Source organism: Perca fluviatilis, chromosome 4 (genome assembly GCF_010015445.1).
Source record: "Perca fluviatilis chromosome 4, GENO_Pfluv_1.0, whole genome shotgun sequence".
Classification (NCBI taxonomy): domain Eukaryota; kingdom Metazoa; phylum Chordata; class Actinopteri; order Perciformes; family Percidae; genus Perca; species Perca fluviatilis.
Genome location: NC_053115.1, coordinates 26,022,525 through 26,036,548, shown reverse-complemented (window position 1 = coordinate 26,036,548; position 14,024 = coordinate 26,022,525). Strand labels below are relative to the sequence as shown.

The 14,024-nt window shown below is 40.0% G+C and overlaps 2 protein-coding genes across 17 annotated transcripts in view; one reads left to right on the top strand and one right to left on the bottom strand.

Annotated features, from left to right (window-relative positions):
* nav1b (neuron navigator 1b) overlaps positions 1-2,798 on the bottom strand; it is an 80,423-nt gene extending 77,625 nt beyond the window's left edge. For 3 of the 15 annotated variants that reach the window (XM_039798786.1, XM_039798780.1, XM_039798789.1), the window contains exon 1: positions 263-824. The gene's annotated coding sequence lies outside the window, so the exon portion shown is untranslated. Of the gene's footprint in view, positions 1-262; positions 829-2,675 lie in introns of those variants that run through there. The other 12 variants (XM_039798776.1, XM_039798782.1, XM_039798783.1 and 9 more) reach the window with 8 other exon arrangements.
* A 4,893-nt stretch (positions 2,799-7,691) lies between these two features.
* csrp1b (cysteine and glycine-rich protein 1b) lies at positions 7,692-12,380 on the top strand. Of its 2 annotated transcripts, none has more exons than XM_039798795.1 (6): positions 7,692-7,825; positions 8,816-8,925; positions 9,388-9,556; positions 9,856-9,985; positions 10,112-10,205; positions 11,692-12,380. In XM_039798795.1, the coding sequence occupies exons 2-6, from the start codon at positions 8,817-8,819 to the stop codon at positions 11,766-11,768; spliced, it is 579 nt and encodes a 192-aa protein (XP_039654729.1). In that variant the 5' UTR covers positions 7,692-7,825; position 8,816; the 3' UTR covers positions 11,769-12,380. The 2 variants fall into 2 exon arrangements, with proteins under 2 accessions (XP_039654729.1, XP_039654730.1); XM_039798796.1 differs by lacking the exon at positions 7,692-7,825 and adding an exon at positions 8,643-8,661.
* The last annotated feature ends 1,644 nt before the right edge of the window (positions 12,381-14,024 follow it).

The following is a 14,024-nucleotide window of genomic DNA, read 5'->3' as shown; positions in this document are numbered from 1 at the left end:
TACTATATTGTTAAAGGTCTGCCAACTGCTCACACACTATTGTACATTGTGATGGACTTTGCAGTAGTGCACTTGTTAATCTGAGTGGTTTTGGACAACAAGGTCATTATAGGGAATGGAAAGTTCAGATCAATAAAATAATTAAAAATCCACTTTAATTAAAAATGCAACTGTGCCGATGCTCACCAAGAGCCAAATGCAATATAATATACTCTCATAGACATTATTCATCTTCAGCATCCAACAAGGAATTCAAACTTACCTGAAATGAGGTTGACAAAACTTAAAGAGTGCAAGCGAAGCTGAGTGATGAGCAGGTCTCCATCAGTCCGTCCTTCTCATGATCTTAACCGTGCAGAGCGACTGCTCCGAGCACTGTGCTAGTACAGTATACTGCATGATGGGACAGCAAACCGCAGCCTCCAGCTCAAACAGCATCAAGGACCAAAGCATCCCAGCCTCCGTCCGATGCCTGGATCAATGTGGGACTGCTCCCTTCCTGCTTGCATAACAATACTCTAGACAGATCCTCTGCTGCAGTTGGTGCCTGTGCATCAGACTACTTAGCGCTCTCTGACTTGCAAATTGACCTGGCGCTGTTCCAGTCCAAGTATCTCTGAACAAAAGTGCTGAGCTAAAACCGGTCCATATACCGGGTGAAACGCTCATAAAACTGGCTAATACTCTGCACTGTTTTGTCTCTCTCCTTCTATGTCACAGTTTGGGCTGGCAGGTTATGTATGCATCTTATTCCGCCTGGTGCTCTGCGTCCTGAGTCACAGCCAGAGCCAGTGAACTGGACTGATTTGAATTGTCACTGCATGTTTGTAGTTGGCTGCCTACAGGGCACAGGCTCCCTCAGTGGGAATCTGGGCCAAAGGAAGTGGACTCAGGGGTGTCAGCTCAGGAAAAAGGAATGACAGGAGCAATGATATGGTGACAGCATGGGCTCACACACACTTTTCCCCTCCATAATCTTTGAAGTGGGGGATTACAAACTGTGACTAAGACAACCCCCCCACTGTGTGTTACGCGGCCAAATATTGCAAAATGACTCACACAATCAACTTACAACAGAATATTCCATTCCAAATTAACTTCCTCCATGGGGCTTACATTTGAAGGATTAAATTAATAACTTACTTCACACACACCTGTCCGACCTTGAGAGATACAAATTGCTATCATCATTATTACATCTCTTGCACGGGGCGGAACATAATCGCAGCTTAATTAAAAGGTTCCAAGATAAAGAATCAGTGGGTTCAAAGGCAGGTGCAAACAGCCCAAGTGAATTGTATTGATAGCAAAGTCCTGCATCCCTCACCCTACTCTGACAGCCTATTAATTGTGCTCTTCACACTCCGACGCGTTCTGTACATTCTGCTTCAGTTAATAAACATGTCACCTTTAAAGCGTCAGCACGGCTTACAGCAAGTACACGCCAAGAGGCAGCCAGAAGGGAGAAAATAAAAAAATTAAAATCAGGGTGTGTCTCAACATCACTCAAAATCTCTGCCCATATGTGACCTCTACTGACTAATTTATGAAATTGCATCTCTTCACCTGTCATTATGGCCACACTGCGTGCTGCAGAGCAGGAGTCAGCAGGGAGCATGTTAAACTCGGTGAAACATCAAACCGCTGCTTGTTGAATCAGAAAGGACCCAACAGAGAGGGTCGTCCAGCTCAAACTCCCTCTGCCCTGAACACAGTTATCCAATTTCCCTCCTGAAATGCATCCAATAAGGTTTATTGGCTGAAATAATAAAAAGGGTGGTATTTTCATATCCTAATCCCTCAGAGTGAGGGGGCTGCTCCCGAGCAGATCAGGGTTCGGTGAGCACCTTGGCAGTGCCCAGGAGGTGAACTGGCATCTTTCCAGCTACCAGTCCACACTCCATACGGTTCCTAACTCAACTCCCTACGGACTGAGCTACTGCCACCCCCTCTAGAAAGAACAAGAGCTCTAAAAAGAACAAGAGCTTTATTGTTAAAAAGGAAAATCTAGGTAGATTAGGGACTCGATTACTGACGTCCCTGGACACTGTGGAGAAAAGAGCATTTAGTTTAATGAGTGGGATTTGTCACTGTTGACCAAATAATACAATATTCAAATAATAAGTCGGCAAAGTAGGGGCTGCCGGCTGCCGCAACTAACGATTATTTTGTTGATTAAACTGAGTATTTTCTCCATTAATTGATTAAGCCATAAAAGTCAAAAGTGCCCTTCAAAATTTCCCAAAGCCCAAATTGGCATAGCCTATTTCTTTCTATTTCTATGTCTTGTTTTGGGATATGTGGTTTAATATCCTAAAAGATCAAGAAAACCAGCAAATATTCACATTAGAGAAGCTGGAACCTGTATATTTCAGGAGGACTTTTTATGATTAACAGATTATCAAAATAGTTGCTGAATCATCATCATCATCGCCATTAATTGATCGACCAATCTACAATAAAGTTAAAATATGCATACACAAACATGCACTTGGAAATTGGTTCCATGAGATTATTCTGGCAGTAATAACACACCCAACATGAACCAAAGCAGGAGTCATCAGCCGCAGTGGATTTAACATCAAACACCGCTGTGCAGAAAGCCAAATACACTAAACCCAGAAGTAACAGCTAGTTGCTATTCAAAACACATTCTCAGCATGGAGTCAACTCACCTACTCCAGCTCTTCCTCCTCACCTGACAACTTGGCTTAGGCTGAAAAAAAAAAAATAACGTTGCCAAGTGGCCGGGTTGGCTCAGTGGGTAGAGCAGGCGGACGTATACTGAGGAGGTTTATGCCTCGACGGAGAGGTCCAGGGTTCAAATCCGACCTGTGACGATTTCCTGCATGTCTTCCCCCTCTTTCTCCCCTTTATCACCTAGCTGTCCTGTCAAATAAAAAGGCGGAAAAGCCCAAGTCAGGTCAAATGCAAAAACAAAAATATGAGACTGCTGAATTCCTCCATCAGACTCCAATAAGCAATCAGCACTCCTCCGTACACTGATGGATGGATCACAGCCCAGCCTCATCCCTGCCTCTTATCCTCTCCTCATTCTCTGGATTAAATCCATAGAGTCTCTGTCACTCTACTCCTCTCTTCCTCTCTTTTCCCTCGCTCTCATGAGCATAATCCCATGTGCACAAACTACACAACAAGCCAAAGCGGAAGTCCACAGAGCAGAAAACAGAGGGCTAGTGTTGGCCAATCGCGGGCTATAAATAGGCTTCTTGAGTTCATCATTGTCTCTTTGCATGATGGTGAAGAGCCTAGAGGGCTTGGAGAGAGGGAGGAGGGCAGACCAAGCAGCATCACTCTCTGCTGGCTTTTACTTCCCTCCTTGTATCGACTTCACCCTCCCCATCAGTTTCACCATTCCTGACTCTCCTCTTCTGGGGGGGGGAGATATCTGAGCCAAGCTGGAAGCGCCAACATCCATCAGCTTTAGTTTTTTTTTTTATAAAATGACAAAACAAAAAATTAAGAATAAATGCTACAGAATACCACAGGATGACTTTTTAGTTAGCCACTGACCGTACATCAATCTTTCATAATGTAAAAGGTTACGTGTGATGTGCTCTAATAAAGTGTGATAAGACAGTGAAGGTCACAGTGGATAAGATCACAGTTAAATGCCAACAGTGCTCTCCATGTAGTATTGTGTCATGCTCAAGTCCAAATGTAAAACACCAAAATACTGGTGCAGTGGTGAAATGACTTTTATTCGCTGTCCAGAGAAAATCGTTCAACTCCAAAATTGGTGATTTTTAATTTTTTTTAAAAAGTGTTCCTTTATTGTCTGAAAAAAAAAAAACTCCCAATTCTTATGTTGAATACATTTTTTTGGATCATCTTAAAAACGTTGTCAACATTGAAAGAAGGTTAAGGCAATTTGAAAGAACATAACCTTACATTATAACATCACATTGCCATCAAGTAAGACTTATTGGGAATTTAGCTTATTCACCGTAACCCCCAGAGTAAGACAAGTCGATACATACCCTTCTCATCTCCGTGCGTGCTGTACAGCTGTCTGACGTCTCCAGCGGTATCAGCCCATAACAGAACAGGCAGGTGAATGGTTCCAGTAATCCTACTGCTCGAAGTGACAAAATAACGCCAACCTGTTGTAATTTCGATATGTAGGTGTTATTGTGAGCAGCAAACAACGTAACCTGAGACACAGCCATTTTCTATCCGTAAACAAACCGGGAACTATATTCTCAGGCGGAAGAATATAGTACTTGGGCGTGAGTATATGCTCGCAGCAAGCCTGTCTGAGAATATAGTTCCTGGTTTGTTTACGGTTAGAAGATGGCTGTGTCTCATGTTACGTTGTTTTTTGTACACACTGTGACTCTACAAATCACAAAATGTAAATAGGAACATGATGGCGTTATTTTGTCACTTTTGTCACAATTCGGAGCAGTAGGCTAGTTGGAACCAGTTACCTGCAGGATCTGTGCTAGGCTAAGCTAATGCTGGAGCCGTCAGACAGCGTTACAGCACGCACGGAGATGAGAAGGGTATGTATCGACTTGTCTAACTCTGGGGGTTACGGTGAATAAGCTAAATTCCCAATAAGTCGGCGTGTTCCTTTAACTCTTGTCAACTCACTTTACAAATAAAATCTGCCACAAAAGAGGTTCCCTACATAAAATACATACTTGTGTTTTGTATAACTGTCCAACAATGGTTCAAACCAAAAGTAGTCAGTAGAGATGAGGGACATTTTACCAAAAAGGTATATTCCTTAAACTATCATATAAAAAGCAACCCAGACACAAAATGAACTTTGTCTTCAAACTCTCCTAAATCACAATACACACAAAAACTTTTTCTCTACAGGGAGACAATTAAACCTAGTTGTTTAGATGACGCATCTGTGTACACATGAGAAAATGTGTTCCTAATTTAGGTTTATACCAAACAACCGTCTTTCCCTATAAATGTGCTTGACATTGCACCGAGCATCACAGATATTACATTGTAATAGGTTTTAAAAAATAAAACATGAATCATACAAAACCTCACTACTGTACGTGGTAAGGTACAGTATATGACCAAAGAAAACATAGTGCTAATTTTCAAGTGCATGAATGATGATGATTCAATTTAGCTGAGATTTACTGTTGTCACAGTCAATATTTGTTAGCTGATCACAGCTAGGTATGACACATGCAAGATATGTGTCAAGAGAGCGAAATGTCCAATTAACCTATTGCCCCCATGAGTCACACTGCTCACTTAAACCTTATCCAGAAGGTCTCTGGAGACAGTGAGTAATCCACTGAGCAAGAAGAGACATCCCATGTAAGGCATTTATTTTCATATTGGACAGATTTATAGAACGTCCATTCGAGAGATTTCTCCGCTTTCTAAATTACTGATGGTTATCAGAGACAGAGTAGCATTAGCAGGGAGTATACATCCAACACACTCCAAATCACTATTAGTATTTCATGACAACATATAATGTATTACCCTCCAGACACATCCAGTGCAGGATCTGACATGAGAAATGTCAGATGTGGTTGAGAGCAAGACTTTCAAACAAATACAGTCCTTAGCACAAAATAAAAGGTTGATTGCCCACTAGCAAAACATGGTACTTCGTTTTTCTATATTCCCACATTCAGTTAGCCTACTTAATTTGAATCCAGTGCAGTCATATTCTACTTTCTGCTTTAAGGGTGTTTGAGGTTGTTCACATCTATATTTGGTGAGTGTAGGAGCTGCAGCACTTTTTTCTTTATAGTTCTCAAATTTTTAGACAATACAGCAGGACAATGAGTCCAAACTGACGTACGAAGCAACCAAGGAGGGTTTTAGAGCCAAACAGTGGAATGCTTTTGCTTTGACAAATCAGTCATCTGACCTCAATCCTACCAATCATGTGTTTAACCTGCTAAATACCAGACAGATGAAACAAAAAATAGAAAAGAAAATCCCACAACAATCAAGAAGGAAAGATGGCTGCAGTACTGCACTGGCAGAGCATCACCAGAGGGGCCTGCTGCTTACACACTAAGCATTTTGGCCACTTGGGGGCAGCAGAAACAATCACCTTATAAGCTGATATGGTGAGCTTGTTAGCAACAGTTACAATACACATCGAGCAGACATGGGGCAACATTAGCATTCATTTGAAGTCGTGTTTCTGGCCGTCTGATGACTGTAAGGCTAATATTGACTCTACTTTTAGCTTCTTTTTGGTCTCCACCAACTCCTGAGGGAAGGATTTGGCTCTTTAGCTGCTAAATGTTTCACTATGTTCACTAGCTAGTTACCAACTTTTTCTGTCTGCTGTTCAGTACTGGGCAGGCAGCGTACAGTGGGTCTTTAGAGCCTTTTCACAGATAAAAGCTGCCTGCTGCAAATGGAAACAATCGTTAAGAGAGAGCAGTGAGTTAACCAAAGCAGTAATGTTGCGGTCCAACTAAACCCATATAGCTCAAACTTAAGAATTCCCTCTGTTGGACCACAAGGCAGAACTACTTCAAACAGACTGTTGCACTTGTAGACTGTCAATTTTAAGTTTGAACAGGTCATCACAGTTTAAATATATACAGTAATCTCTTCCCACGTTTGAATTTCAAATTAGAATTGAGGTCTATTATAGAAGCTTTAAGGTTATAGTGACTGGCAGACAGCATTTCTGTCCTCATACAGTTTGGGGACTACGTATCAATGGTGAACAGTACCTAGACTGTTCATGTAATGTGAATGCAGACAACCTTAAATTAAAAGCTAAAACTCTGCCCTTTAACCTAATTATTATGATACATTTCAAAGTCAGCGTGCTTAATAATGTGTGATTACAGAGCCAAGACAACACAAAAAAATATTTTGTCCTAACTGTGTGTGGCTATAAAATCCCTAATAATAATTCCCTACACATCTATAAATACACACTACACAATGCATTGCTGTTTCTAAAACAAACTTGGGTGTGGCGATGCATTAGTGACGATCTGAGCTTTCGGAGCAAAACAAACAATTCAAACATTCATTTGAGGTATTCACAGAGAGAAATTTGAATTAATAAACCTTACATTTAACAATGTCTTGCTACATTACTCTTACGTTACCTCTTCTTTCCATTTGGGGTCGCTAGTGTGCAGAATTACCTTAAAGCTTAAGCTCCTTTATAGACAAGTTACCATCCATCTGCTTCTTGCTTCTATCATTTAACTCCAACTATGTTCTAGTAGGAGCTTCTGGGATTTCACCAAGGAGGACAGTTTCTCATTAGGGGTGGGAATCACCACATAGAAATAAAAAATATTCTGCGATATACTGCAATTCATTCCCTTTTTTCCAACTGTCAAATTATGTCCCCAAAAGGAAACTTTGTCAACATCTGTTTTATCCAAAAAGATACATTACATTTCTCTGTTTTTTTCATCTCACCTCAAATTTTATTGCTGCAAAATGGGATTGTCAAGCAGACAAACTGACCAACACATATATAATAACCGATCAATAATTGGTGTCTGTGTATCGATATAGTAATGCTATGGAAAATATCGCAATACTATGCTGTATCAAGGTTTACCCCCACCCCTATTTCTCATATATGGAGATGGCAGATCTCTCCCTTTCAGTCTCCCACCCTCTCGCCCGTCCATCAATAACCACTCTCACTAGCTTTCTCCTCCTTTTCCTCCCTACATCTCCTCCCGTGTCCTGACTCCTCCCTCAGTTCAGCCTGCGGTCCACTCAGCCTCCCTCTGCTCATCAGACCAGTGTCTCTCCTCACCTCAGTCATTTCTTAATATTAGTGAACAACCACAGGGAGGATCACCTTTTCACCTCACTCCAGGTAGGTGTGTTTAAGTTATGAGGATACAGAAAACATAGTTCTCTTCACACTTTATCGTAGGACTTAACAGTATAGTGACAAGTTGTTCTTATCAAAATAGTCAAATCAAGAATAAAATGTAATGAAAGCAACAACAAAAAATGTAGTTTAGATTTAGAGACAAAGTGACTTAATTTAAATAACTATATCAAGTGTTGCTGGTTTGCATACAGTTAAGAGGCCTAGGTCTTAAAGTTGGACACTTCCTGTCATTGTCTCGGATAGAATGGGTTTATGCTTCAGAAGTGTTTCCTGAACCTCAACAGGAAAGCCATCAGAGAAGAAACAACCTTGAAAAGGTGCCATTGCCACTGTTAAAACGCCATTAGCAAGCTTTTTTTTATTTTATTGTAGTCATACCTGGAGACTATGCTAAAATTATCCCTAAACAGGGTTTTAATAAATAATTTTCCAAAGATTGTTTGAGGACCACAATCTGTATTGTAGCTTTTGTCTACAGTTGTCTGCGGCCAAGGCTGTTAAACATGTGTGATTACTAAGTTAAAATGCAGGGAATTTCCTGTTTATCCAGAGCGATCTACTAGATTGCAGACTCTGTGTGGATGACGACTTGTCGCCATAAAAAAAAATTTTTTTTTAAAAACACACTGGTGTGGTGTGATACAGACTGTATTCTGTCATTATATCTTTGATGGAGGTGGTTTGGTGCTATCTGAGCAACGTCAGCCGGTATACTTTGCATTTTACAATGAGGGATGAACGGTCCTTTAGATATCCACTCATGCATGCTTAAACAAGACGGGGGAAAGAAAGGAGCAGCATATCAAAGCAAACTGGTAACTCTCCTTTTATAGGTATTGTTGCATCTAGCCTCAAGTGTTGCAGATGGAAGCTGTCTGCTGAGCAACACTGATCTGTACTCAAGTAGAGAGATGTTATATATACAGTGAATGGAAAATGTACACAACAGGCTCTCCTGCATGCTTACAGAATGCCTTTCGGAGGAGGAAACAAGTGCGGCTGCTGCCAGAAAACCGTCTACTTCGCTGAGGAAGTGCAGTGTGAGGGCAAGAGCTGGCATAAATCCTGTTTTCTGTGCAGTAAGTATTTAAGTTCTCAGGTAATCTGCTTTATTCGTCCACTGACTCCCAGCGCATAAACGACTCAGAAATCACAAGAAGTGCTGGGATGGAATGCAGAGTATTTGGCATCAGCGTATGAAAGTGAGCATCTGCAGGTTTTCGCTCAGACATCTCAGCCCTTATTTGGATTCAGTGGAAACATGTGACAAAAGGCTTGGTCTTCCTTATATGGCAGAGGAAGGTACACATACTCCCCCTCCAGCACAGACAAGTATTTATCGGAGCCAGCCATGCACATAGTTGGTTATGTTCTTTAAAATGTCACGCATAGTTTGCAGTAATGTCACGGCTAAACAACGGTCTTGAGAGTTTAGTTTGTTTGGTTTGCTGTAGATGCTTGTGAGTAAAGAAAACATAATTAGACACAGATTCATATTTCTAATTTGTTGTTGTTTTTCTCCCCATCTTTGTTGCTGTAAGTGGTCTGTAAGAAGAACTTAGACAGCACAACAGTGGCCGTCCATGTGGATGAGATCTACTGCAAATCATGCTATGGCAAGAAATATGGGCCAAAAGGCTACGGCTTTGGAGGTGGAGCCGGCACTCTGAGTATGGACACAGGAGAAGGACTTGGAATCAAGCCTGAAGAGTGAGCAAAACAATACTTCCTCCTGTTATTAAACTACTGAGAACATTATAAAGCTATACTGTACATCCCGATTATAGAAGGACAAAGTACATTTCATATAATGTTTAAGTTTTTGAAACAAAAGTGTCAACACGTTGAATTAAAAGTCACAACTGAAACAACTGGTGAAACATAAAAAGGAACCACAGGATCTGTGTTAGTAGCTCTTAATACATTTAATAAAGCAGAGTCTTTTTTAGTCTAGCTGTTCAGTTTCATCCCTTATTGCCTTCTTTAAAGATCTGTTTTTTTCTTGACAGACAAGCTCCTCATCGCCCTACAAACAACCCCAACGCCTCAAAGTTTGCCCAGAAGCCAGGGGGCTCCGATGTGTGTCCTCGATGTGGGAAAACCGTGTACGCAGCCGAGAAGGTTGTCGGAGGAGGCAATGTAAGAAAGATCTACGTATACCTTCATCTCAGTGTATAAATTGTGCTTTAAATTAAGAATAAAAAGTGGATGATTTGTCAGTTCTCTGTACATTTTTAAGCTTGAACCAACTCTCTATCTCATCAGTCCTGGCATAAAGGCTGCTTTCGCTGTGCCAAGTGTGGCAAAGGACTCGAGTCCACCACCCTTGCTGATAGAGACGGGGAGATCTTCTGTAAAGGTCTGTATATATCAACTAATTTGATTTAGGGCTGGATGATATGACAATATATGTATATTGCAAACGGTATAAAAATGTCTTTATTTTATTTATATATATATATATATATATATATACACATACATATATACACACACACATATACATACACACACATATATACACACACACATATATACATACACATATATATATATATACATATATACATACACATATATATATATATATACATATACATATACACATATATATATACATATATATACATCTACACATATATATATACATATACACACATATATATATACATATAAACATACATATACATACATATACATATAAACATACATATACATACATATATACATACATATACATATATACATACATATACACATACATATACATACATAAAACACACACACACACACACACACACACACACACACACACACACACACACACACACACACACACACACACACATATATACACACACATACATACACACATATATACACATACACATACATACACACAGTACAGGCCATTATTTTTGTTTTTATTTTTATAAATTGTATGTCTACTACAATGGAAAAAGTAACTACATTTACATGCTGTGAATCGTTTTTTAAATTGAAACTTGAGCCTATAAATCAATATCGAATCGTGACATTTCCTGAATCGTGCACCCTAAAATCCACCCACTTCACCGTCACCAAAGTCACCGTCACATTTTGCCTTCCCTGTGAGTTATGCAAACAAGCAACCAACGGTAAAGAGTGTGGACTCCGACGGGACTTCATGATGGATATGGGTGCCCCTTGTTAAACTCATGGTGCATTCAACTGCACCTCGTGAAGGACAAACTAGAGAAACTCAAACTGTTGTTGTAAAGTACCCTTCTGCCATCCATTGGCTCTTATTGTGGCATTGCCATCACTGCTGAACATGTGACCTTAAAATCGAAATTCAAATCGAATCTTGGATTTGGAGAATCGTGACACCCATAGAAATAGTTGGGATTGAAGATTTTGGCCATCAATCAGCCCTAGCTGTTACTAATGAGAAATTATGAGAATAATTTTTTTTTAAACAAAAACTGGTAAAAATTCTCATCAGTGAATCAATACTGCATAACTGTATTGCAGTTGTTTTGGAATGGCAGTGTGCAATTGTACAACTCAGAGGTTTAACTCAACCAGTGACATCTGAACCTCAACCTGAAGTGCAGAAACAGTTGCTCTAAATTACTTTAGACAGAGGCCCAGCAGGTCAGCAGCCCCTCTGACCTTTTGCCATTTAGTTTTTTTTTTTTTATATATTCATTTTTTATCATGACATCATGTATAAATAAACCAGTCGACAACTAAAAACGTAGTTCTGATTATGTAGCTCTGCAAATCGAGGTTAAATAAATTACTTTAGTTTGTGTGCCAATGTTTTATGCAGCGTTTCTCAGTCTTTCCGATTTCATTCACAGGTTGCTACGCAAAGAACTTTGGTCCCAAGGGGTTTGGCTTTGGTCAGGGTGCAGGAGCTCTGGCTCATTCCCAGTAAAGCCTGAAGCCTCGGCCTACCTGGAACGGACAACGCTAGGATATCATCGCTTCCAGGATCCTTCAGTCAATATCCAGCCTATTTCACCCTGCCCGTTCACTCCAGCTAATGGCAAATAGAAGTGAAAGAAGCACATAACACAGCTTTTTGTACAAGTTTACCAAGTAGATTTTGCTCTATGTTTTGCATTTGAATCTGGATTATGATGCCCTAGTATTTGACTGCTTAAAATACAAGATATGCTATATACAGTATTCAAAACTCACAAAATTCTCACTCTGTGTTCGGATGATCACTGGTGTGTTTAAACTGAGTCGTTAACAGGAAAAAAAGAAAAACTAAACTCTGTGGTTGCCATACTAAGAGACACTTGCACTGTAATAACAAAATATAGTCTGGCAAACTTTGAGTTTGATTAACATCTGAATCAGTCAGAGTCAGAGATAGAACAGAACAAGATTAACATTTTTCAAGACCAAAAAAAAAAAAAAAAAAACTGGCTCAGCTACACTTAAGATTTTCTCCTTTCTGCTTTACATGTCAAATGGTGTACATACGGTCTTAAGAAATGCTTTGTTGCCAAGACACAAAATAAATATCAGGCAAACCTAACAATGGAATTATTTTTCTTATTCCCAGTGATGCAAAATTTGGCATGCTCTACACAATTTGTCATTGTTCTTTTTATGCTTCTGGTCTGATGAAATCATTGTGTTTGTTTATGTGGTATTGGGTGTGCTTGTTATTCCTTCCAATCACCATTAAACAGAGTAAAATGCCAGCTGTTGTGACGAACAACGGCGTCGTAGTGCTCAGCCCCGTCTCTGCCTGCGCCGCGGAGTTGGCACACTGAGCAGAGTGCCAGGCAGCTGTGGTGGTGGGGGCAGCTGTTTGTTTTGGTCCCGACTACAACATGTGTGAGTCGCATCAACACCCAAACTAATATATAGCTCTGAAATCCACACAAAGATGAAAAGTATTACTCTGGATCTGTTGCAGAGTTTTCATGTGTTTAGATTCGTAATAAGTGGAACAAAAACGTGTTTCATCTCTTCACCTAGTACACATTTCAAAATTGATATACGGTTGCTCCAAATGTCCTGCTGCAAGTATGAAAATAACATGGACATGTAGTTTATTTCCCATCATCCATTTACCCACCAGAGGGCAATATAGAGACCTGATCTTACAATGGGAGATCAGGGGAATGAGTCACATATTTCCACATACTGAAAAATAAAGCCAATATGATAATTAGATTTTAAGTATATTAGTATAATATACTATAATACAAAGAACTGCATCACTTTAATAGAAATCTGTTTTAATTTTGTCATTCAGTATCAGTTGCATTTACATTTTGTTTTGCGATAGGTCTTGGATCTTAATATCGAAACTAACCGTTTGCTAAACCCCTCCCCGAAATGTCCAATTATAGCTTTGCAATGGTAGCTAGGCACTGCAGGTCGATCAGGTTTTGGATTTCTCCACGTGTTGAAGTGGTCTGTTTGAGGCTTGTAGTGACAGCAACACTCGGAACCTTTCCAAAACCAAAAACACAAGAGCAAATATGTAAGGAAAGGATTAAACACCGTTTGTCTGCTCCAACAGTTAGCATGGGCGGCTAACTAGCTTACTACTTACAGTAGTAACCGAGCACAGCTTCCAAGGAACGTGTATACATTTGTTTATGGGGTAACAGGTAGACACACAGACACAAAAAAAAAAAACACAGACAGAAAACACACACAGACACACACACACACACACACACACACACACACACACACACACACACACACACACACACACACACACACACACACACACACACACACACACACACACACACACACACCTCTCTCAATATAGTCACACTATAATCATTTACAATTTTGAAATGTTAATATTTTTCAATAAAAATGAGAATAATGACACAAAAATGATCATTCCCTCCAATATGGTGAATCATATCGCAATATCAGTCAAAATAATTGCAATTAGATATTTTTCTCATATCGTGCAGCCCTAGTTACAGGTTACATTTAAAAAGAAAAAAAGCCCTGTTCACAACTATCATAGCCACTGCTGTTTCCACGCTGGAAGCCGATCCTGGATGCTATCTGAGTTTAGGTCAACGTTAGCATCTCGGCCCTGCCCTGTACTGGATTTGGGGAAGTTTACACGTTTCAGTTATAGCTTTATTAGCTTTAGCGTTGTGGCTGCAGCTTATAACATCTGCTAGCGGCGGTTGCC

Bases quoted from the DNA above. Each gene is read 5' to 3' on its own strand.
- csrp1b (XM_039798795.1), top strand. From the start codon at position 8,817: ATGCCTTTCGGAGGAGGAAACAAGTGCGGCTGCTGCCAGAAAACCGTC. The intron at 9,557-9,855 runs GTGAGCAAAACA...TTTTCTTGACAG, and splicing joins CTTGGAATCAAGCCTGAAGA to ACAAGCTCCTCATCGCCCTA. The intron at 9,986-10,111 runs GTAAGAAAGATC...CTATCTCATCAG, and splicing joins AGGTTGTCGGAGGAGGCAAT to TCCTGGCATAAAGGCTGCTT.